The following is a 20,480-nucleotide window of genomic DNA, read 5'->3' as shown; positions in this document are numbered from 1 at the left end:
ACTGGGCTCTAGGTGATGGGCTCAGTAGTTGCAGTGTTCAGGTCCAGCTGTCCCTGGCAAGTGGAATCCTCTAGGACCAGGAATCAAACCTGTGTCCTGTACATTAGCAGGCAATTCCTAAGCACTGGGCCACCCGAGAAGTCTGTTATGTGTTATTCTTAGCATATTCATCCTTTACTCCAGAGCTCATTAAACTATGGTCTGTGGGCCAGATCAAGCCTACAACCTGGTTTTGTATGGCTGGAAAATTAGGAGTTTTTACATTTTTAGAGGGTTGCTTAGGAAAAAAAATAAGTAACATTCAGTATGACTATATGATTCACAAAGTCAAAAACATTTACTACTTAGCCATCTACCGTAAAAGTTTGCCAGCCCCTGCTTCCATTCATTATGGTCTCAAACTTTTTTTTCAGAAGTGTGCTGATTCAATCTATATTTTGAAAGAAAATCTTATATTCAAAAATTTTATATTAATAAGCCATTTTGTTGTTGATCAGTCACTAAGTCGTGTATGACTCTTTACAACTCCACGGATTGCAGTACCCCAGGCCTCCAGTCCCTCACTATCTCCTGGAGTTTATTTACTCATTATTTATTAATTAGTCAAATTTATTTTTATTTGCTTATTATTTATTTATTAAACAAGCAATTTATGAAACTCTAAAATTATTTTATATGAAGATTCATCACAGAATTTATATAAATAAAATCTATCTCATTGGAACAATCATTTTTATGGGATTCTGTAACAAATTTAGAATCATTCATTTTGAATAAAATAAATATGCATAATTTATTTTCTAGTTTGAAAAAATGTTACAACCTATTCCATGATGATTGTAAAGAAATTGAAAAATACAAATAGATACAAATGTTAAAAAATCACCTGCAATTTTGCCTTCCAGAGTTAACCACTATTAACATTTGGCTACATCTTTTTCTAGGTATATATCCATTTAATTTTTTAAAATGTGGATCACATTGTGTGTATAATAGTATACCCTCCTTTATTCATTTAATGTTATAATTTTCAAAAGCATCTTACTTGACTGCATTTATTCCACAGAATGAATATGTCACAATGTATTTAAACATCTTCCAATTTTTTGACATTTAGGTTGAAGCTAATTCTTCACTATTGTATATGCCACAATGAGCATCTTTATGTGTAAATCCAGATCCTCGTTTCTGTGTCCTTAGGCTACATTTTTTAAAGAGTAACTATTGTCTCCCCTCCCATTCTCTTTCTTGTTTTTCTTACAAACCCTGTTCTTCTTACCTAAGATCTATAAATGATGGAGTTCCTCAGGGCTGGAGACTTCTCTTCTCACTCTCTCTGTTTGTCTCCAATGTCACGTATACCAAACTTTCACATCTCTATGCTGCAACTCCCATATTTACATCACCAGCCCCAGATCATTCTTGCAAGTTCCAGTCCTACATATCCAAATACCTTCTTGTGATCTCCATTTGTATGTCTTATACCATCTCAAACAGAAAATGTCCAAAAAGGAGTCAATGTTTTCCTTCTTTCTGCTCCCCTGCCCAAATACCCTCCTCCTAACTGCCCATTTGAGTAAAGAGACATAACCTTTGCACTAAATTCCCTGTGATAACAACCTGGAAACTGTCAGTGACATCTCTCTCTCACTACCTCCATCTATTCAGTCACCAGATCCAGTTGATTCTATCATGGAAATATATGTTCAGTATTTCTATTTCACCCTATCTCCCCAACTCTCACCTAAGCCACATCCATCTCTTTCCTGGACTGCTATATTTGTTTCCTAATTCGTCTCTCTGCATCCACTCTTGTCCTGCTCTATCCTGTCCCCACGCAATTCTTCACCATGGAGAAAGTGTCAAAAAAAAAAATCTGTTTTTACAACCCCTAAGTAGCTGTTAGGATAAAGATCTTCTTTGCTCACCTTTCAACTTCATCTTGCCACTTTCCCTGAACTCTCTTGCTCCAACCAGTGGTTTCCTTTCAGTTACTCAATTGTGGTAAGCTTCTTTCAACCTCAAAACCTTGTCCAAGATGCTCCCTCTGCCTGTTAGATTCTTCTCTCCCTCTTCAGCTGACCAACCTGTTTCCTGCTCCTCCTCCAACACATCCACTACCTCCATGCTCTCTGTGTCATAGCCAGTGACTCTGGGGGCACTTATTCAGTTCAGTTCAGTCACTCAGTCGTGTCCGACTCTTTGGACCCCATGAATCGCAGCACGCCAGGCCTCCCTGTCCATCACCGTCTCCCGGAGTTCACTTAAACTCACGTCCATTGAGTCGGTGATGCCATCCAGCCATCTCATCCTCTGTCGTCCCCTTCTCCTCCTGCTCCCCATCCCTCCCAGCATCAGAGTCTTTTCCAATGAGTCAACTCTTCGCATGAGGTGGCCAAAGTACTGGAGTTTCAGCTTTAGCATCATTTTTTCCAAAGAACACCCAGGACTGATCTCCTTTAGAATGGCACTTATTACAAACTGTAATCCAAATTGTTACATTTTTTCCCCTCTGTAATGTCTTTTTCTCTGCAACAGTGAAATTTCATTTTAGGGCAATTAGCATTTATTTCTTTTACCTGTCTATCTCTCAGTGCCTGGCATGTAATGGGTGCTCAATAAACATTTGTTGATTAACAGATCATGGAGTATAAATATTGTAAAGACATTTAAGAGATGTTATCATATAATATCTCAGCCGATTTATAATCCCACTAACCATATATGAGTGTTCCTTCTATCACACCCATTCTGACACTGACACTGTCATTCTAAATAATTTTTACAGGCAAAATTTTACCTCATTATGATTGAAATTGCCTTTCTTTGATTACTAGTGAAGTTTAACATTTTTCATAAATTGGTAACCTCTCATGTATTTTCTGTGATTTTAAAATTCATGTCATAATGTTTTTACTGAACCATTTTTGTTGCACTATTTTGGAAATTCATTTAGACTAATAACCTATAAAACAGTGCCACCCAACCTGCTTAACTTCGTTTGAAGGTCTGGACAGATCTGGGAAATACTGCTCCACAAAGTTTACGTTTAGTCATTGATGATTCCCCCTTAACTGGGATGATCAGGTAATTTATCATGGAAACTGGGGCACTATTGCGAGTAAGGGAGGGTGCCATTAATAATTATGCGAAGACAGCAGGTATAAAGCAGGACTGTCCTGTACAAGCTAAGATGTATGGCCTCTTTAACTCATTTCATATGGACTTAGCATTCTCGGGATGTAGGTCTCAGAGCAGAGGTCCAAGGGGTGATCCAGGGATAAACCGAGGATGTATGCTCTGCTTAGCTGTTCAGTCATGTCCGACTCTTTGTGACCCCATGGACTGTGACTGGCCAGGCTCCTCTGTCCATGGAGATTCTTCAAGCAAGCATACTGGAGTGGGCTGCCATGCCTTCCAGGGGATCGTCCCAACCCAGGGATTGAACCCAGGTCTCCTGCATTGCAGGTGGATTCCTTACCCACTGAGCTACCAGAGAAGCCCAAACTGAGGATCAGTTCAGTTCAGTCCCTCAGTTGTGTCTGACTCTTTGCGACCCCATGAATCGCAGCAAGCCAGGCCTCCCTGTCCATCACCAACTCCCAGAATTCATCCAAACCCATGTACATCGAGTCGGTGATGCCATCCAGCCATCTTATCCTCTGTCGTCCCCTTTTCCTCCTGCTCCCAATCCCTCCCAGCATCAGAGTCTTTTCCAATGAGGATAAACCTGCTTTTTGTCCTGAATTTTAATTCAGATGGCTCTGTGCTGTTCAGTGATTTAGCGGCTCAACCTGTGACTTCCTGTTGCCCCTGCTGCCAGCCTCACTCATTTGCCTCACCTGCCTGACCCTTGGAGGCATCTGATGGTTTCATACAGTTCTCCTTTCATGATGAGGCCAGTGGCCCAAAGAGCTGCAGGGACCACCTTGCCCCTAAATGTAGAGTTGGGCAGAGGCAGAGGCAGGGGCAGAGGCAGAGTCAAGTCTCTTGGAAGAGTTCTCTCCTGTCCCACCTCACCACCTCCCTCCACTTTCCAATGCATTCCTCTTGCTCACATTACACTGACAATGCCAGCAGCCGCTTTCAAATTTTAGAGTGCTTCCAATGTTATGTCAAGAAGTGGCCAGAAGTTTTCACTTCCATATATATATACATATTTGGCTGTGTTGAGTCTTTATTGCCATGTGGGGGATTTCTCTAGTTGCAGCCATTGGGGGTTACTCTCTAGTTGGGGTATGCAGGCTTCTCATTGTGATGGCTTCTCTTGTTGCAGAGCACGGGCTCTAGGGCATGCAGGCTTCAGTAGCTGCAGCACATGGGCTCCATAGTTGAGGTCCCCGGGCTCCAGAGCATAGGCTCAATAGTTGTGGCACATGGGCTTCCTTGCTCTGTGGCATGTAGTATCTTCCCAGACCAGGAATAGAACCCACGTCTTCTGCTTTGGCAGGCAGATTCTTTACCACTGAGCCACCAGGGAAGCCTAAGGTATACACTTTCTCGGCATTTCAACCCGTATCAAGTGATGGGCAAGTGGGCTTCAGTGCCCATCACTTGTAATGCTTCCCTCCGCTCAGGCAGTGTGTCTACAAAATTTCCCAGCTTTTCCTAAACATCCTTTTATGTAATGTATACTCTTCAGTGGACTTCCCAGTTGGCAGGAGACTTAGAGATGTGGGTTCTATCCTGGGTCAGGAAGATCCCCTAGAGTAGGGCATGGCAACCAACTCCAGTATTCTTGCCTAGAGAATCCCATGGACAGAGGAGCCTAGCGGGCTGCAGTCTACAGAGTCCACAAAGAATTAGACACGATTGAAGCAACTTAGCACATACAAATACCCTTCAATAAAGTTCAAAAAGAAATTCAGAGTTGCCGACAGACTTGCAATTTCAAGAAGTGCTAGGAACTTAGGGAAAGTAGAACCTGATGACAGAAAACGTCTGGGGAAAGAAAGACTGGAGGGTTTCGACAAGTTGAATTTGTGTTTGTGCCATCCAGTCTGTGGTATGACTTGGTTAGGAAAAGAACAGCAGCCTTCCTCTTCTAGTCATGTCAACAGAGAAGAAATTTCCTACCAGTGGAATTCCCACCAGAGCTTATGTGTACTGTTGCGTACTGAACAACTCCAGAGGGCATCATTGACACTGTCATCTATGCAAAGAGAACCAAATGGCCCCTCCTGGTGGGCACCTGAGGTGGGGTTCACAAGCCTCCTGGCACTGTTCAGGGCACAGTCTGTGTGGCCATATGCTGAGGTCCTGACTGACACATTCTATGTCAGTTTTCTCTGATAAAGATGCTGTCCCTTTGCCACAGTTAGACTTGCTTTCTTCGCCAATGCTTACAGATTTTTCAGGGTAATCTTTATCTCAAACACGCATTCACCTAGTCTCTGTGAGTGCTGTAGTATTTGTCAAGCCAAGTGTCCTGGTTTCAGGTTTAGAAAATAGGTCATTGGAGCTATCTTTGATGAGCTGAGTTTTGCCTAGATTTTGCTATTTCATTTTTAGTGAGGAAAGCACAGGAAATAAATGCAATGTCATGGTTTGCTAGAGAATCAAAATACTTCAGATAATTTTTTTTAAGTTGTGTTTTTTTCATTAAAGCATAGCTCTATAAATGGAAGAAAAAAAATTATTTTAGCTGGGTATAGGAACCATCTCCAAAATAGCTTCACGTACAGACTAATAAGTTAAATCAATTCATTTGCCCTACAGAAATAAAAGAGACACACCATGTATTCAACCTACCTAAGGGAGATAGACCTTGTTTTTGAACTGCTGGAGGAACCAACTTTGTACCTCCCAAGAAGGAAAGTGATAAAATGATGCAGAGACATTTCTAAAAGGTCCTTAAGCTAGAAGAAGCCTTTTAGTGCATTCACTTAATCATTCAGTTAATTCTTACTATTTGCTTAACACTGGGAGCAGGCAATCCAGCTCCTTCATGAGGAAGCAGAGGTCACAAAAGTGGTTCGAGACACTGCAGGAAAGAAAGCCCAGATGTTCTATACCCAGGACACTCCGCCCCACAGTGCTGTTAAATATTCCCATATAGTCACACTCAGGTGATGAAACAGGAGAGCATCTGTGTACTGCATGTGACTTGCATGTAATTCATGTAATAAAGATAAAATACAAACCCCTTTGCTAGCCATATCTTTATTACTCTAAATGCTACAACTTAGAGAAGGTTCAGCATTAGGGCTAATAACTTCAGAATTAGTTTGCAAATTTTGCAAATAAATCTTTTCCCCACCTATTCTTATTCCTTATGATTTAAATATTTCAGTTGTGTCTTTCTGCAAATGTTGCCTTTATAGATTAAAATCCTATAAATAGCACTGATCTCTAAGGAAGGTGATCTCATCCAGACCCTCTGAGTATTATTCCAGTTTCCTATCCATGTCAAAATGAAGACCTCAGTCTCAGGTGGCTGCCTTCTTAAAGGAGTTCATAATAATGTGAAATTCATTTTCTGAGATGTCTAGACTCTTCCTTTTAGACAATGAAGTGCCCCGACTTGCTGATTACTGATGAATTTGTTGACAATTGAGGACGTTGACTGGAGCACGTATGTGCAGAGGGGAACAGCTGCTCTTGCCAGCTGCCTTGTCCTCTGTATAAACACTGCGCAAGGAGCCTCTGCAGGTCAGGAGACAGAGAACTCACTGAGGTGGCTGTAAGGAATCAGTTTGGCTTAGTCAATTCATCTATATGCATCTGGACCAAGGGATGCTGAGCTCTTAGCTCTGTGACTAAGGGCAAGGATTCTGAAGCCCAGCTACCTGGAATCAATATCGGGCTCTGCCACCCAGCTTTCTAGCTTTTGGCATTAGTTGCTTAACCTAACTGTCTTCAGCTTCCTTACCTATAGATGGAGATACTAGGTGTTGTATTTTTTTTAATAGGGTTTTTGAGGATTAAATGTAACTATTAATAATTCCAGCAGCAAATATCAGTCAAGTTCCTATTCCATTCCAATTACCAGGAACAAGATAGAAATAGCTCCTCCCTTTATAGAATTTAGAGTCTTTTTTTCACACCCAAACTCTGATCCATTTGAGGGTTGTAAAGTCAATGGTGAAATGTGACCACATTTTGTTTTAAATGGATTAGGATAGGATTTTACAAACTAAGAGTTTTAGGAAACTTTTTAATATTTTTATATGTATGTATGGCGTGGGTCTTGATCTAAAATGGATTTTTTTAGTCCAGCAAAGATGATCAGCAATTAAACAGCAACTTGGGTATAGCTTATGTGATAAGTGAAGTGTCATGGGAACATGGTAAAGTCATATGATCCCTTTCTGATGGGTACACAGAATCAGAGAAACCTTCCAGGAAGAAGTAACATTGAAGCTGAGACTTAAAGGATGAGTAGAAATTAACCAAAAGAAGTTGGGGGAGGTTGGACAGGAAGCAGTTCCTTTAAGAGCAGTAAGGAGCCCTGGTTAATGAATCCAGGAGAAAGCTGCTCAGATTTGCATGGTGTGTGTGTATGAGAGAGGGGTGGGTGGAGGTGGTGGTGGCATTTTCATTGTGACACATGGGCTTAGTTGCCCCATGGCACGTATGATCTTAGTTCCCCTGAGCAGGGATCAAACCTGAGTCCCTTGCATTGGAAGGCAGATTCATAACCACTGGGCCACCAGGAAAATCCCTCAGATTTGCATTTTAGAAAAGCACTCTGGCTGCTTACACAGAATGGGCAAAGTTAGTAGGGAGACTGTTTAGTAATTTCAGGACACAGTGGTCTAGACTAGGGTGGGAGCAGTGGGCACTAAGAGGGACAGAACCCTGGTGATTGATAGGGCTGAAAGCGCTGGTCTGGGATGACACCCACGTGACTCACATGCGTGACATCTAACTACAGAGGCTGCAGGGACAAATCTAAGTCTGTAAGCCCCAAGCCCCTGACTTGAGGAACTGTTCCTGTAAACAGGAAGACGGGGCTTTTCCATCATTTTGCAAATCATTTCTTCATCCCATTGGACATATCTGTAGACTATTGCTGGGCCTAGCAGTTGGCAGGGTTTCATGTTCCAAAGTGGGACGGCTCTTGGCAGGAGATGGAAAGCTGGAAGCAGAATGCAAACGGGGCGAGCTAGGCACCTTATATGAAGAGAAAAGAGAAAAAAAAGGCATGGCACTTTCCCATCTGATCCAGAATATCTGGTCAGAAAATAATTTAAAAGGACAGATAATTCAAAGATGTTTCTATTTGGCTTTGAAATGCTGTGCATTTTTGGCAGGGATCTATCTTGCCAAATGTTTTGCTAAGGCGTCATTTTGCATTCCCCGAACACAGACCATCTGGGCAGCAGGGGGCTAAGCCTGAACCCAGGAGGGAGTCTGGGGGGCTGGCTGAGGGGGTCCTGATGCTTGAAAATTGGACGGAGACCACAGCTGTCCCTTATCGCCCCAGTTGATCAACATTTGTCTGTCTACCTGTGTCCCGCCACAGAGCACGAGCTTTTTCTGACCTAAGCCTTCACATGGTGACTTGAAAAGTAGCTCCCTAGTTTTCAGCACACAGTGCATTCTACTCCTATCTCTGGACACTCACAGGCCACCTCTATTCCGCAGGGGGCAGCCCACTGACCCAGGGCTCCACAACAACCTCAAAATCAAACCATATTTGGAGCAGGAGGCAGGCTGTTTACAGATGTTACCATAAAAGACATTTTAAATTATATTCCGTCCTATTTTACAGAAGAGCTGTAAACGGGACAGACCAGAAGGCCCCTTTCCTGTTATTCATAAATAAGATAGCTGCTTCCAGACAAGTGAAAAGATTAGCTTATCTTCCCTGGCTCAAGCCTACCTAAGAGAGGAAGAGAGTCTCATTTCACAGAAATCACTTAAACAAAGGGTCTCTCCCATTTAGGATTTAGAAGAAATGTCAGGGTGGCAGCCACTCCCTACTAAAGAATTCCAAGCATTCCTCCTTTTCTCAATCTGGAGGGTGCCAAGCCAGGGTAGTGGCTTGGTCCAGACTAGAATTCACAGGGAATAATTAGTAACAGGCCCAAATCTGGAAGTTCAAGGAAACTGGTTTTCCCCAATCTGTAGTAAAATTAAGCACTGATTTTTTTCTTCTTGTTCTTCATTTTCTTAAAAAATTTTTTTCCTGCTTTATTGAAGTACAATTGACATATAAAATTATTAGATGTTTTAAGTGTCCACCATGGTGATTTCATATCTATAAATTAAATATATATATGGGACCCTATATATATATGGGACCCCCCCACCCCTGCACCTACTTACATCCATCACCTCGTGTATCTTTTTCTTTTTTTTTTTGGCCTGTGGAAGAACACTTAAGTTCCAAGTACTGTTTTTCATAATCGGAAAAGAGGGCATTTCCTTCTTCCCCAGAGTTGGCTAACAGTTTCTTCACAGGAAACTCGCAATCCTTAAAAGATGCTCTGTAACCCAACTCCTTTCTCCAAGTGTCAATTCTTTCATTTCATAGAACCTTGTTCCTAAAGAGGATGAGCTAACGAACTAACGCCGTTGTAGTGTTTTGAAAAACCCAGCAAAGGTTTCTTTGATTCGGTTTTCCGAAAAACTGAAGGAAGCCAAGCCACAGGGCAAGTGACCTGACAGCCACCTCTTCCCCTCCTTTAATGTCTCCTAGATTGGAGGTGGTCAAGGGGGACTTCGGAGGCATGCCCAAACCTTTAGAACAGATTCCCCACCTCCATGCCAGATACTAGTCGCATCTGCACTCCTCTGTTCCTCATACACACACCTCTCATAGGTCATTCTCAGCGAGCAGCCAGGAAAGGAAAGAAAACGTGTGCTAAAGCAACAGGTTCCACCCACAGCCTGAACTTGGAAGGGGAGGCTGGAGCCAGGCGACAGGAGCTGGGCGGTGGAGGGAGAGGAAGCGGCGAGGAGGAAGGTGGAAGGGAAATGATGGTGCATGACCATGGAGCACACGTCACTCGGGCTCCCACATGGGCTTGTGTATGTGCGCGTGTAGGGGGAGGGAGGTCCTGCAAGGGGTCACCCGGGGACTTCCGCGTGGGTTTAGGAGGCAGGGGCCTGCGCTTCGGGATGCCGGGAGGTTAGGCGGGGTAATGAACCCCGCAGAGAGGGCTTGAGGCGCGCGCAAGAAATATGAATGTGTTTGGGGGTTAAAATTCACCACTCTCCCCTGGGAGCCGGCCCTGCTAAGTGGCCATGTCTGCGTCCCTAAAGCCCCCGAGTCCCCTGCCCTTGGGCCTTTTCCCGGGCCCTCCAACCTCGTCCCTGCCCGGCCTCCCGCCCCAGCCTGCAGCCGAGAAAGCCGGGAGAGCGGACTCCGCCGCGCCCGGCAGCCTCTGGGCATGCTCGGTGGCGGGACCGGCTCCGCGCCGGCAGGGCGCGTCCTCCTTCCCCCAGGGCGGCGGCGGCGCCTGCAGCCACGGCCGCCGCGCCCCGGCCCCGCACACCTTTGGGGGCGGCGGGAGCCACCCTGCCCAGTGGGAGCCGAGAGCGCCCCCCACCCGGAGCCTTCCAGCGAGCAGAGGCGGGCCTGGCTCAAGGGGCGCGGAGGCGGGAGTGAGACCTCCGAGCTGCCTGCAGTTCCTTAGAAAGTAAAGCTCAGCTCTCTAGCGGAGCCGGCCTCCGGGCCGCCGGCGGGGGCGGGGCGGGGCCGGGTAGGGGGTGGTCTCCGCGCCTAGCGCGAGGTGCGAGTTTAGTAGCCGCCCACCCTCTTCTTGGTCCCCGCCCCCAGGGAATTAGAATTCTCTGGGAAAGTGTCTGGTTCTCGGAGAATCCCTGGAGCGGGGTGCGGGGGCGCACCCGGCACAAAATGGTTAAAAAAGTCCACGCGCGCCTAGGGGCCCCTGTTATGAAAAGTCTGCGCGCCAGCGCCTGGGCACCCCGTTTGCTGATTTGAGGGTCAGTTGCCCGGAGGAAATCCGCTCGTCGCAGGGGAAGGGATGCGATGAGGGAAGCCTTTAGCCGGTGCCGGCTCCCACCCCGACGCCTTCTCGGGGGCGCACCTCCAGCCTGGCGGGCGCGGGGCACTACTGGGCCGGGGCGTTCGCGGCGGGCGGCGGGCGGCCGGAGCAGGCTCGGCCAGCGGCTCACTCTCTCTGCCTCCTCCCCCCAGGATTACCGAGAGGATGGGATGGATCTAGGCAGTGACGCCGGCAGCAGCAGCAGCAACAGCAGCCGCGCCAGTTCGCAGTCCAACTCCACCAAAGTGACCCCTTGCTCCGAGTGCAAATCCTCGTCGTCGCCGGGGGGCAGCCTGGACTTGGTGTCTGCCCTGGAGGACTATGAGGAGCCCTTCCCGGTCTACCAGAAGAAGGTGATTGATGAGTGGGCGCCGGAGGAGGACGGGGAAGAGAAGGAAGAGGAGGACGGGCGCCACGAGCGAGGGTACAGGGATGACCGCTGTCCGGGGGACGTGAGCGCCAGGACCCGCAGCGGCGGGGGCAGGAGCGCCACCACCGCCATGCCGCCCCCGGTGCCCAACGGCAACCTCCACCCGCAAGAGCCCCAGGACCTCAGGCACAATGGCAACGTGGTGGTGGCCGGCCGGCCGAGCGGCTCCCGGGCCCCGCGCCGGGCGGTCCAGAAGCCCCAGCCCGCAGGGGGCCGGCGCGGAGGCCGGGGCCCGGCGGCCAGGGGCCTCTGCCTTCAGCCCACGGACAGCGGGACGTGCGTCCCTGAGGAGCCCCCGGTTCCCCCTATGGACTGGGAGGCGCTGGAGAAGCATCTGGCCGGGTTGCAGTTCCGGGAGCAGGAGGTGCGGAACCAAGGCCAGGCGAGGACCAACTCCACCTCCGTAAGTTGGCCGGGGTGCGTGCTCACGCGCGCACACACGTACCCACCCCGCGCACGGCCCACACGCTCCCTCCCCGCGCTCGCGCCAGCCGCCAGCCCCATTCATTCTGCCGCGAGGGTGGGGGCCGGGCCGGGGAGGCTGCCTTCTGCTTCCCGAGGGTATGGTTGCTCAGTCTCTGAGCTGTCTGGGTTTGCAGGATGGGCGGAGAGGAGGGAGGGGCAGACAGAGGGCAACGGAAAGTCGGGTTAGTGGAACTGGCGACTCATTTTAATGGAATTACTTATGGGGACGAGACTGTGAGTCACTTGCCTGAAAATAAATCCGGGGAGATTTTGGCAACGAAGCCGGTACCCTGCGGGTGATATTTCAAGTCGTAATACTTGTGGTTTTGTCAAGCGTGGTGGGTCTCCCTTCGCTGCCACTGTTGTCTCGCCCATATATAGGCTGTCCCTTCACAGAAGCATGCATTCGCCTGCCCACACCTCCGGTGAGGCAGCACGCCTTTTTTGTTCCCTCTTGACGTGTGTGCGGATGCTCTGGAATTGGAATGGGTTTACCGCCCTACTCAGACTTTTTTCCTTTCTGAAACCCGACTTATTGTCGACCTGCTAGGATAAGGGAGTGGTTCTTTCCTCTGTCGGCTGACTCACCCCACTGTCCGGTGAATCCCTCCTAGTTTTGATAAGGAGCCACTTGCAGTTCCTTACCAGAGGCTTGTGCCTCAGTTCAGGAAACCCAGAGAGGAAAGGGTACTGGAGTGGAAAAGAGGGAGAGAAGGGGGGCTGCATCTAAAATAAGAAGCTCTGGCAGGTTCACACTTGTCTCAACAAATCTTTTTGCCCCCGAGAGGAGAGCAAATAAATGACTTAAAAGAACAGCATTTTGAGAGTAGCTCCTCTATTTATCACTGTTTTGGGAGAAAGCAACAGTTGTAATCTGAAATCATTAATGACGATCCTACGTGGGGTTGAAGGGTACACAGTTTAAATGAGAGTCTCTCTGTATGTGGCAGCTGTGTGGCAGTGTGGGAGAATGCTTGCTTGCAGGTGTAATTTTTGGCTTCCCGGCCCCAGGGCTACTGGAAATTGGGTGCGTGCACTTCTGACTTCAGGGGTAAGGACAGTAACTGTGTTTCACAGAGAAATTGGCATGGTTTCTATGAGAGAGAGCCCTTGGCTGACAGAGCCTATTGGTTAGTGTCCCTTGAGAAAATACCTATTAAATTAACACACTCGTTTTAATCCCAGCTGTTTACCATGGCCACTAGCAGACACGGAATCTTTCCATTACAGCCAGTACTTGCTCTTGTATCTTGCAATTCAAAACATCCTTCTCCCACTTAGTGCTGAGAAAAAAATATCTGATTAATATCTCCCTGGACTTAAACAGTGACTTAAAGATAAATAAGTTTCCTTTACTATGGCCTGACATCTTTACATTCCAGGAAAATGTAATCATTGGGTTATGCATGCAAAGTTAGGGTTTAATGATGACAATGAGCTCCATTATTCAGAATGTTCTTGAGCACCCTTGTTGTTGGTCAGTTACTAAGTCTTGTCTGACTCAGGGACCCCATGGACTGCAGCATGCCAGGCTTCCCTGTCCTTCACTATCTCCTAGAATTTGCTTAAACTCATGTCCATCGAGTTGGTGATGCCATTCAACCATCTCATCCTCTGTCGCCTCCTTCTTCTCCTGCCCTCAATCTTTCCCAGCCTCAGGATCTTTTCCAATGAGTTAGCTCTTTGCATCAGATGGCCAAATTATTAGAGCTTCAGCTTCAGCATCAGTCCTTCCAGTGAATATTCAGGGTTAATTTCCTTTAGGATTGATTGGTTTGATCTCCTTGCTCTCCAAGGGACTCTCCATGACTTCTGTGCTAAATTCAAAGTTTGATTCCCAGGACTGCAGTGACACATCTGTCCACATAGGCCTGGAATTATGGTGAGCAAGGTAGGGATACAGATTGACTTCCTTCTAGGAACTTAAAATCTAATGGCTCACCTAACAGACTTGCTTCTGCCAACACACACACACTCCTTTCTAGCTATTGTGGAGACTGAATCTTTCCTTCTTGGGCTATCTTTGAAACCTGAGGTGTCCTGTCTCCTCACCTAGTAAACAGTTTGCTTGTGTGGGTTCCTCCTCCTTCCCTCCCTCACCCTCCTGAAGGTGTCCCCTCTGGGCATTTCTTTCACAGAAATTTGAGTTCCATTGCTCTAAAGCAAGTATATGTACAGGAAAAACAGGAGGGGGAAATGGCCTTTGAGGTTGTTGAATATTGCATTTTTCCATAGTTTGGAAAAATTTGAACAAAACTACTAGCTATTATTGGGTTAGAATAGTGATTATCAAACTGTAAGTTCTCCATGAAATCACCTTATCACTTTAAAAAAAAAATTAAATAGAACGTACTACAGTGACTAATTTTTTAAAAAGCTTTATTTCAGTTGTATGTAGACACTGGGTTACAGTGTAAGATTTCTTTTGCACTGTGGATCACTGTCATAAAAGTATGGAAAACACTGATTAAAATCCTGTTTACTCCTGCCTGGAATAAGTGTGAGAATTTATAACCCTGGGGACAGAAGCTTGAGAGTCACAAAGGAGTTGGTGTGGAAGAAGTCTGTCTTGAAGGAACTGCTCAAATCAAGTGCTAGTTTTTGCACATCCTTAAAAAGTTGGGTGTGGGTTTGACAGAAAACAACAAAATTCTGTAAAGCAATTATCCTTCAATGAAAAATAAATAAATAAAAAGTTGTGTGCAGGTTTCCCTGGTGGCTCTGGTGAAGAATCTGCCTGCCAGTGCAGGAGACAGGGGTTCAACACAGGTTCAATCCCTGGTCCAGGAAGATCCCACATGCTCCAGAACAACTGAGCCCAAACACCATAACTGTTGAGCCTATGCGCTAGAGCCTGGGAATCTCAGTTACTGAGCCCATGTGCTGCAACTGCTGAAGTCCGTGTACCCCAGAGCCTGTGCTTTGCAACAAGAGAAGCCACTGCAAGTGGTAAAGAACCTACCTGCCAATGCAAGAGATGTAACAGATGAGAGTTCAGTTCCTGGGTCGGGAAGATCCTCTGAAGGAGGGCATGGTAACCTATTCCAGTATTCATGCCTGGAAAATCCCATGGACAGAGGAGCCTGGTGGGCTGTGTCCACGGGGTTGCAAAGAGTGGGACACTGCTGAAGCGACTTAGCAAGCATGCACGGCAATGAGGGGCCCGCACACTGCAGCTGGAGAGTAGCCCCTGCTCTGCACAACTGGAGAGAAGCCCGTGCAGCAGCGGAGACCCAGCACAGCCATGAATAAATAAATCATTTTTGAAAAGGGCTGTGGGCAAATATATATAAGTGAAGTTAATATATAGTACTGAGAGGAAGGGTATAAAATGAAAAAGAAGGGCACCTCTTTTTCACCTGTGTTGCTGCTACTGCTAAGTCGCTTCAGTCTGTCCAACTTTGTGTGACCCCATAGACCCAAATAAGCTATTCCCACCACACGACTTTTGCCTGTGCTGTTAGCTCTGTGGAATTGAGTGACTGGTTCCTTGTTATCATCCCAGACTGTACTCAACTCACTTCCTCAGAGAGGCTGTCCCTAAGCCCCCTCCCAAGTACAGAGTAAGCCACTCCACCCTCTACCCAGGCACTCCTTGTGTATTTTCTTAGTGCTTGTCACTGCCTGACATGATCTTATTCAGTTCTTCATTTTTGGTCTTTTTAGAATTGAATTGGAGTGCTGTGGGTTAGCCTGCATTGTTTTATTGCTGTAACCTAGTATCTGTGATAGTTCTTGAATATTGAATGAATGAATGAATGAAGTGTTTATAAGACTCACATGCCCCAGACCTAAAAACCAGTCCCCTTATTGTACCATTGAGAAAATTGAGCCCCAGAGAGGTTAAGTGATTTGCAGAAGACCCCAGTAAGAAAATCATGAAAGGGATTTTGTTCTTTCTTCTGTTGCTAGATTGGGTTTTTTTCCTTTCGATGCTTAAAATTAATTGAAATCAAAGGAAAGAGCTTCCATCTTCCTGAAATAACTTAAAGAGTTTCCTAATGGCAGGTCCTCTCTTGTGTTTCCTCAGTGTTAAGGACAAGTAAAGTAGGAGATCATCAAAATCCCATGACTTTATGAGTGTCTTCTCACAGACAGGCTTTGGTTTGGTTTGGTTTGAATGGAATAATATTGAGTTCTGTCCATCAAAGCAGTGACAGCCTCCTCACCCTTGTTCATGCCTCTTTCTTCCTCTCACCTACAGTGACAGGCTCAAAACGAAGGACTGAGATTGCAAAGATGTGTTGACAATCAGCTGTCTCTAATCTAGGGAAGATTTAGAGGCAAATTTAAAAATACAGTGTTTGGGTAGGATGAAAAACCTAGGGCTGACCTTAACTTTGTGACAGTTTCAAGTAGCTAATCTCTTTTGCTGCCAGTGGAGGGGGAGGAGCGTGGATGCTCCTGGGAACTGTCTTTGGTGTCAGAGCAGGAGGGGCCTGGGGAGTCTTGAAGAAGCCTCTGGTGACCTGACTTCCTGCTGTCTTCTCTGGGCTGCTCCAGCACAAATCTGCACGGCCTCAGATGGCCCAGCCCCTCCTCAATGTCCAGCCCCTCACCTTGATGTCAGAGCCTTGAGGGCAACAAGGTCACTTTACTCCACTGCCTTATCCCCAGTAGCTCCCATGGGTCCCAAAGATGCCTGGCACTATGGAGGGGCTGGGTAGGGGGTGAGGTTACATCCAACAATCAGAACTACTCCCCGAAGTCTCCCCTTAGGTTGGCCAGACCTCACCCCCATCCGTGTCCCTGTGTTTCTCATGGTCCCGCCCTGCACCTGCAGGTGTGTGAAGGCTCCTCGTAAACTCAAGGGCCACACACAACCCAGAACTAGGGTACCAAGTTATGTGACTCCTGCCCCCATATGTTCACTTGCTGTGCTGTGCCATGCTTAATCACTCTGCTGCAGCTGCTGCTAAGTCACTTCAGTTGTGTCCGACTCTGTGCGACCCCACAGATGGCAGCCCACCAGGCTCCGCTGTCCCTGGGATTCTCCAGGCAAGAACACTGGAGTGGGTTGCCATTTCCTTCTCCAATGCATGAAAGTGAAAAGTGAAAGTGAAGTTGCTCAGTCGTGCCCGACTCTTAGCGATCCCATGGACTGCAGCCCACCAGGCTCCTCCGTCCATGGGATTTTCCAGGCAAGAGTAATGGAGTGGGGTGCCATGGCCTTCTCTGGCCTAATCGCTCAGTCACATTCAATTTTTTGGGACCCTATGGATTGTAGCCCACCAGGCTCTGTCCAGGTGAGAATACTGGAAAGGGTTGCCATGCCATCCTCCAGGGGATCTTCCCAACTCAGGGATTGAACCCAGGTTTCCCACATCGCAGGCAGATTCTTTAGCATCTGAGCCACCGGGAAAGCCCATTGTCTTCCTGCCTACTCTTTGGGAACTGGTATGGATAACTCTTAGGGAAACCTGAACTTCTCTTCCGGTTTCCCTCTTCTGAACACAGTCCCAAGTGGTTGGCTTTCCCTTTCTCCTGCTTCTCCAGGACCTTAGTTTGTCACAGTCATTCTTCTGTCTTCCCATCACCCCAAGTGGAGTTGGGGTGCCCACTGCCTCAACCTACTCCTCTTCCTAAATGGAGTATAACTTCACCTCTTTTTCTCAATGGTCTTTCTGTGAAATTGTCTCAGGCTTTGTGATACTTCGTGTTGAGCCTGTTCTACCTCTTCTCCCTTTGACTTCTCCTTTTGATTTTTTTATTAAAAAATAACAAAACTCCATTGAGGCAGAATTGACATACAATTAACTGTACATTTAAAGTATGCAGTCTGATGAGTTGTGACTTATGTGTACACCTGTGATACCATGGCTAAAGTCGAGGTAATGAACCTATCTTTCACTCCCCAAAGTAAACGCATGCTGCTTTGTAATCCCCCCATTCTGTCCCTTGGCAACTGCTGATTTCATTTCTATCACTATGAGTCAGCTTGCATTTTCTAAAACTAATGTAAAAGGAATTATATAATATGCACTCATCTTTTTGTCTGACATGTTTCAGTCAACATATAATTATTTTGTGCTTTGTCTGTGTTGTTGTGTATGGTAATAGCTCATTCCTTTTGATAGCTGAGTTCCATTTTATGGATATACTCTATTGCCCAGTTGAGGGACCTTTGGGTTGTTTCTATTTATTTGTTTTTATCTATTACAAATAAAAGTGTTATGAATATTCACATACAAGTCTTTCCTTGGACATATTCTTTTACTTCTCTTCGGAAAATACCTAAGAGTGGAATGACTGGATCCTATGAGAGGTGTGTGTTTAACTGAGAAGTTGCCTGTTTTCTAAAAAAGTTGCCCAATTTGATGTTGGCTTCCTCTCCCACCAGTTGCTGTATTCCTCCTGTGTTCTTGGGGACTGGCGGGACATCTCTCTTCAAGTGATTGGGGTAACTGCTCCCCTCTGCCTTAAGAGAAAACCCCAGCAAAATACCAGGATCACATCTTATATCCAACCTGCAGTCATTATACCCATTGTTCAGAAAAGGACTCGTTTTTAAATTAGAATTCTAATTGTAGACCTGAAACATTTTAATCGCCATTTTATTATTATTTTTTTTTTACTGTCTATGACAGGTGCATTTCCCTCTTTTAATGAGAAGATAAGAGTAATTTTAATTGACATGTTAATTGAAAGTAGATTCTCCTGGTGAAGTTATTTCCAAAGTACTTGAAAGCAGTTTGTCTTTTTATTTGTTTGTACTATTAACTAGTAGCAAACTTTAAATTACCTACATTTCTTCCTAGAATGGTACTAATTACAGGTTGTTTTCAGTGTATTATTCTGTAAGAATTACAACCCAGTTACTCCTCCATCAACGACACTGCTAAAGTAGCTTTGAATGGCTAAGTAACTAAGTTTCCTTAGTTACTTAGGCTATGTTTAAATTACATGAATTCCTGTTTTTATAGACTAAATTAAGACATCTTTATTATTCCTGCAAAATATAGTAAAGTTTGTGTTTAATAAGTTATGTGATTCCTCAGCCTGGGACACCACAGTGAAAACATTCTGAGTGGTTTGCAGTTACCATTTATCCTTCTTAGTACGACGTGACCATATTACAATCACTTTTTTTTTTAAACCATAACCGGAAATGACTGGGGCTGACTGTATTCTGTGTATCACCTTACTTTGAAATACTTAGGTGTCATCACTGTCTGCTTTTCTAATTTATGTTGATTCCTGTTTAAGAGCTGCAAGCCTGCTCTATCCATTAGCATGTAACTCACTCCAGTACTCTTGCCTGGAAAATCCCATGGACGGAGGAGCCTAGGCTGCAGTCCATGGGGTCTCGAAGAGGCGGACACGACTGAGCGACTTCACTTTCACTTTTCACTTTCATGCATTGGAGAAGGAAATGGCAACCCACTCCAGTGTTCTTGCCTGGAGAATCCCAGGGACAGGGGAGCCTGTTGGGCTGCTGTCTATGGGGTCGCACAGAGTTGGACATGACTGAAGCGACTTAGCAGCAGCAGCAAGAAAGAAATATGGTTGGCTTTTCCAAAAAAAATAGGTTGCAGGTAAACCATAGGTTCTCAGGCTCTGTGTATTTCAGCTACCATCAGATAGTTCACCCGACTGCAGAAGAACCTTTGGAAAATATTGTAGTTGGATTAAAGGAAATCTATGCCCACCAGTTGGTTTGCACATCATGGTCCTTTAGAACCTTCTGAGGAACACTGTCATGGTGCAGATCTGAAAAACAGATGCAGATATACTCATCACACATTCACTGAGCTATTTGAGCATCTCACTACTGACATCGCATCACCTTCCTCCATCCATTTCTAGCTCAGTCTGCACTTTCAACTCCAGATCCTTCGCCTGGCATTCCTTGTGACTTCACTCCCAGGAAGGCCCAGCACGAGCCCTTTCCTCTATAGCAGGACCAGACATTATTGGCTACCAAACAGCCCAGCACTGTCTTCCCCAAGGACTGCTCTGACTCAGGGCCTTACCGCTTTGGGAAGCCATACCTGATCATCTCAGCTCTGGGCAACTTCTCCTCTGAACTTCTTATTCTACTTATGTTCCACTTTCTCATTCTTAGGCTTTCAAAGGCTCATCCCCGACAAAACTCAGACCAGGTCTGTCAATTTCTGCTTCCAGGCATTCTCTTTTTGTGAGTATGTCTCTTGTCTGCCCCACTATTTTAAATCCTTCCTCCCCTTCAAACACATACATATATAGGGTTGGGCATTTTCTGAGGACTAGCCATTTGATTGGAGAAGGAAATGGCAACCCACTCCAGTGTTCTTGCCTGGAGAATCCCAGGGATGGGGGAGCCTGGTGGGCTGCCATCTATGGGGTCGCACAGAGTCGGACACTACTGAAGCGACTTAGCAGCAGCAGCAGCAGCCGCAGCAGCCATTTGATGGATGCTTGTTATCTGTATTAATGCATTTTGTAAATTTTAGTTTACAAATTTAGTTTTTAAATTTGCTCAAAGCTGCTATACTATGAGCTAATTCATAGGACTATGAATTAGTCATAGTCCTAATAATAATTTCAGGTCCTTCCTTAAGAGCTTCTCTAAACTCTGTGACATTACATTTGCTTTAAAAGAAATTTGTTTTTACTCTTGGACCTTTGCACCAAAGACGAATGTTTTT

The 20,480-nt window shown here is 45.9% G+C and overlaps 1 protein-coding gene across 4 annotated transcripts in view; it reads left to right on the top strand.

Annotated features, from left to right (window-relative positions):
* Positions 1 to 20,480, top strand: part of SCHIP1 (schwannomin interacting protein 1) — a 179,303-nt gene that overhangs the window by 21,798 nt on the left and 137,025 nt on the right. The window contains exons 1-2 of one of the 4 annotated variants that reach the window (XM_070374070.1): positions 9,910 to 9,978; positions 11,111 to 11,791. In XM_070374070.1, the coding sequence (XP_070230171.1) occupies positions 9,925 to 9,978; positions 11,111 to 11,791 (735 nt within the window). In that variant the 5' untranslated portion in view covers positions 9,910 to 9,924. Of the gene's footprint in view, positions 1 to 9,909; positions 9,979 to 10,435; positions 10,590 to 10,724; positions 10,897 to 11,110; positions 11,792 to 20,480 lie in introns of those variants that run through there. The other 3 variants (XM_070374085.1, XM_070374080.1, XM_070374090.1) reach the window with 3 other exon arrangements.

The sequence above is a fragment of the Bos mutus genome, chromosome 1 (assembly GCF_027580195.1).
Source record: "Bos mutus isolate GX-2022 chromosome 1, NWIPB_WYAK_1.1, whole genome shotgun sequence".
Classification (NCBI taxonomy): Eukaryota; Metazoa; Chordata; class Mammalia; order Artiodactyla; family Bovidae; genus Bos; species Bos mutus.
Note: the sequence above shows the minus strand (reverse complement) of the source record. Positions and strands in the feature narration are given on the sequence as shown.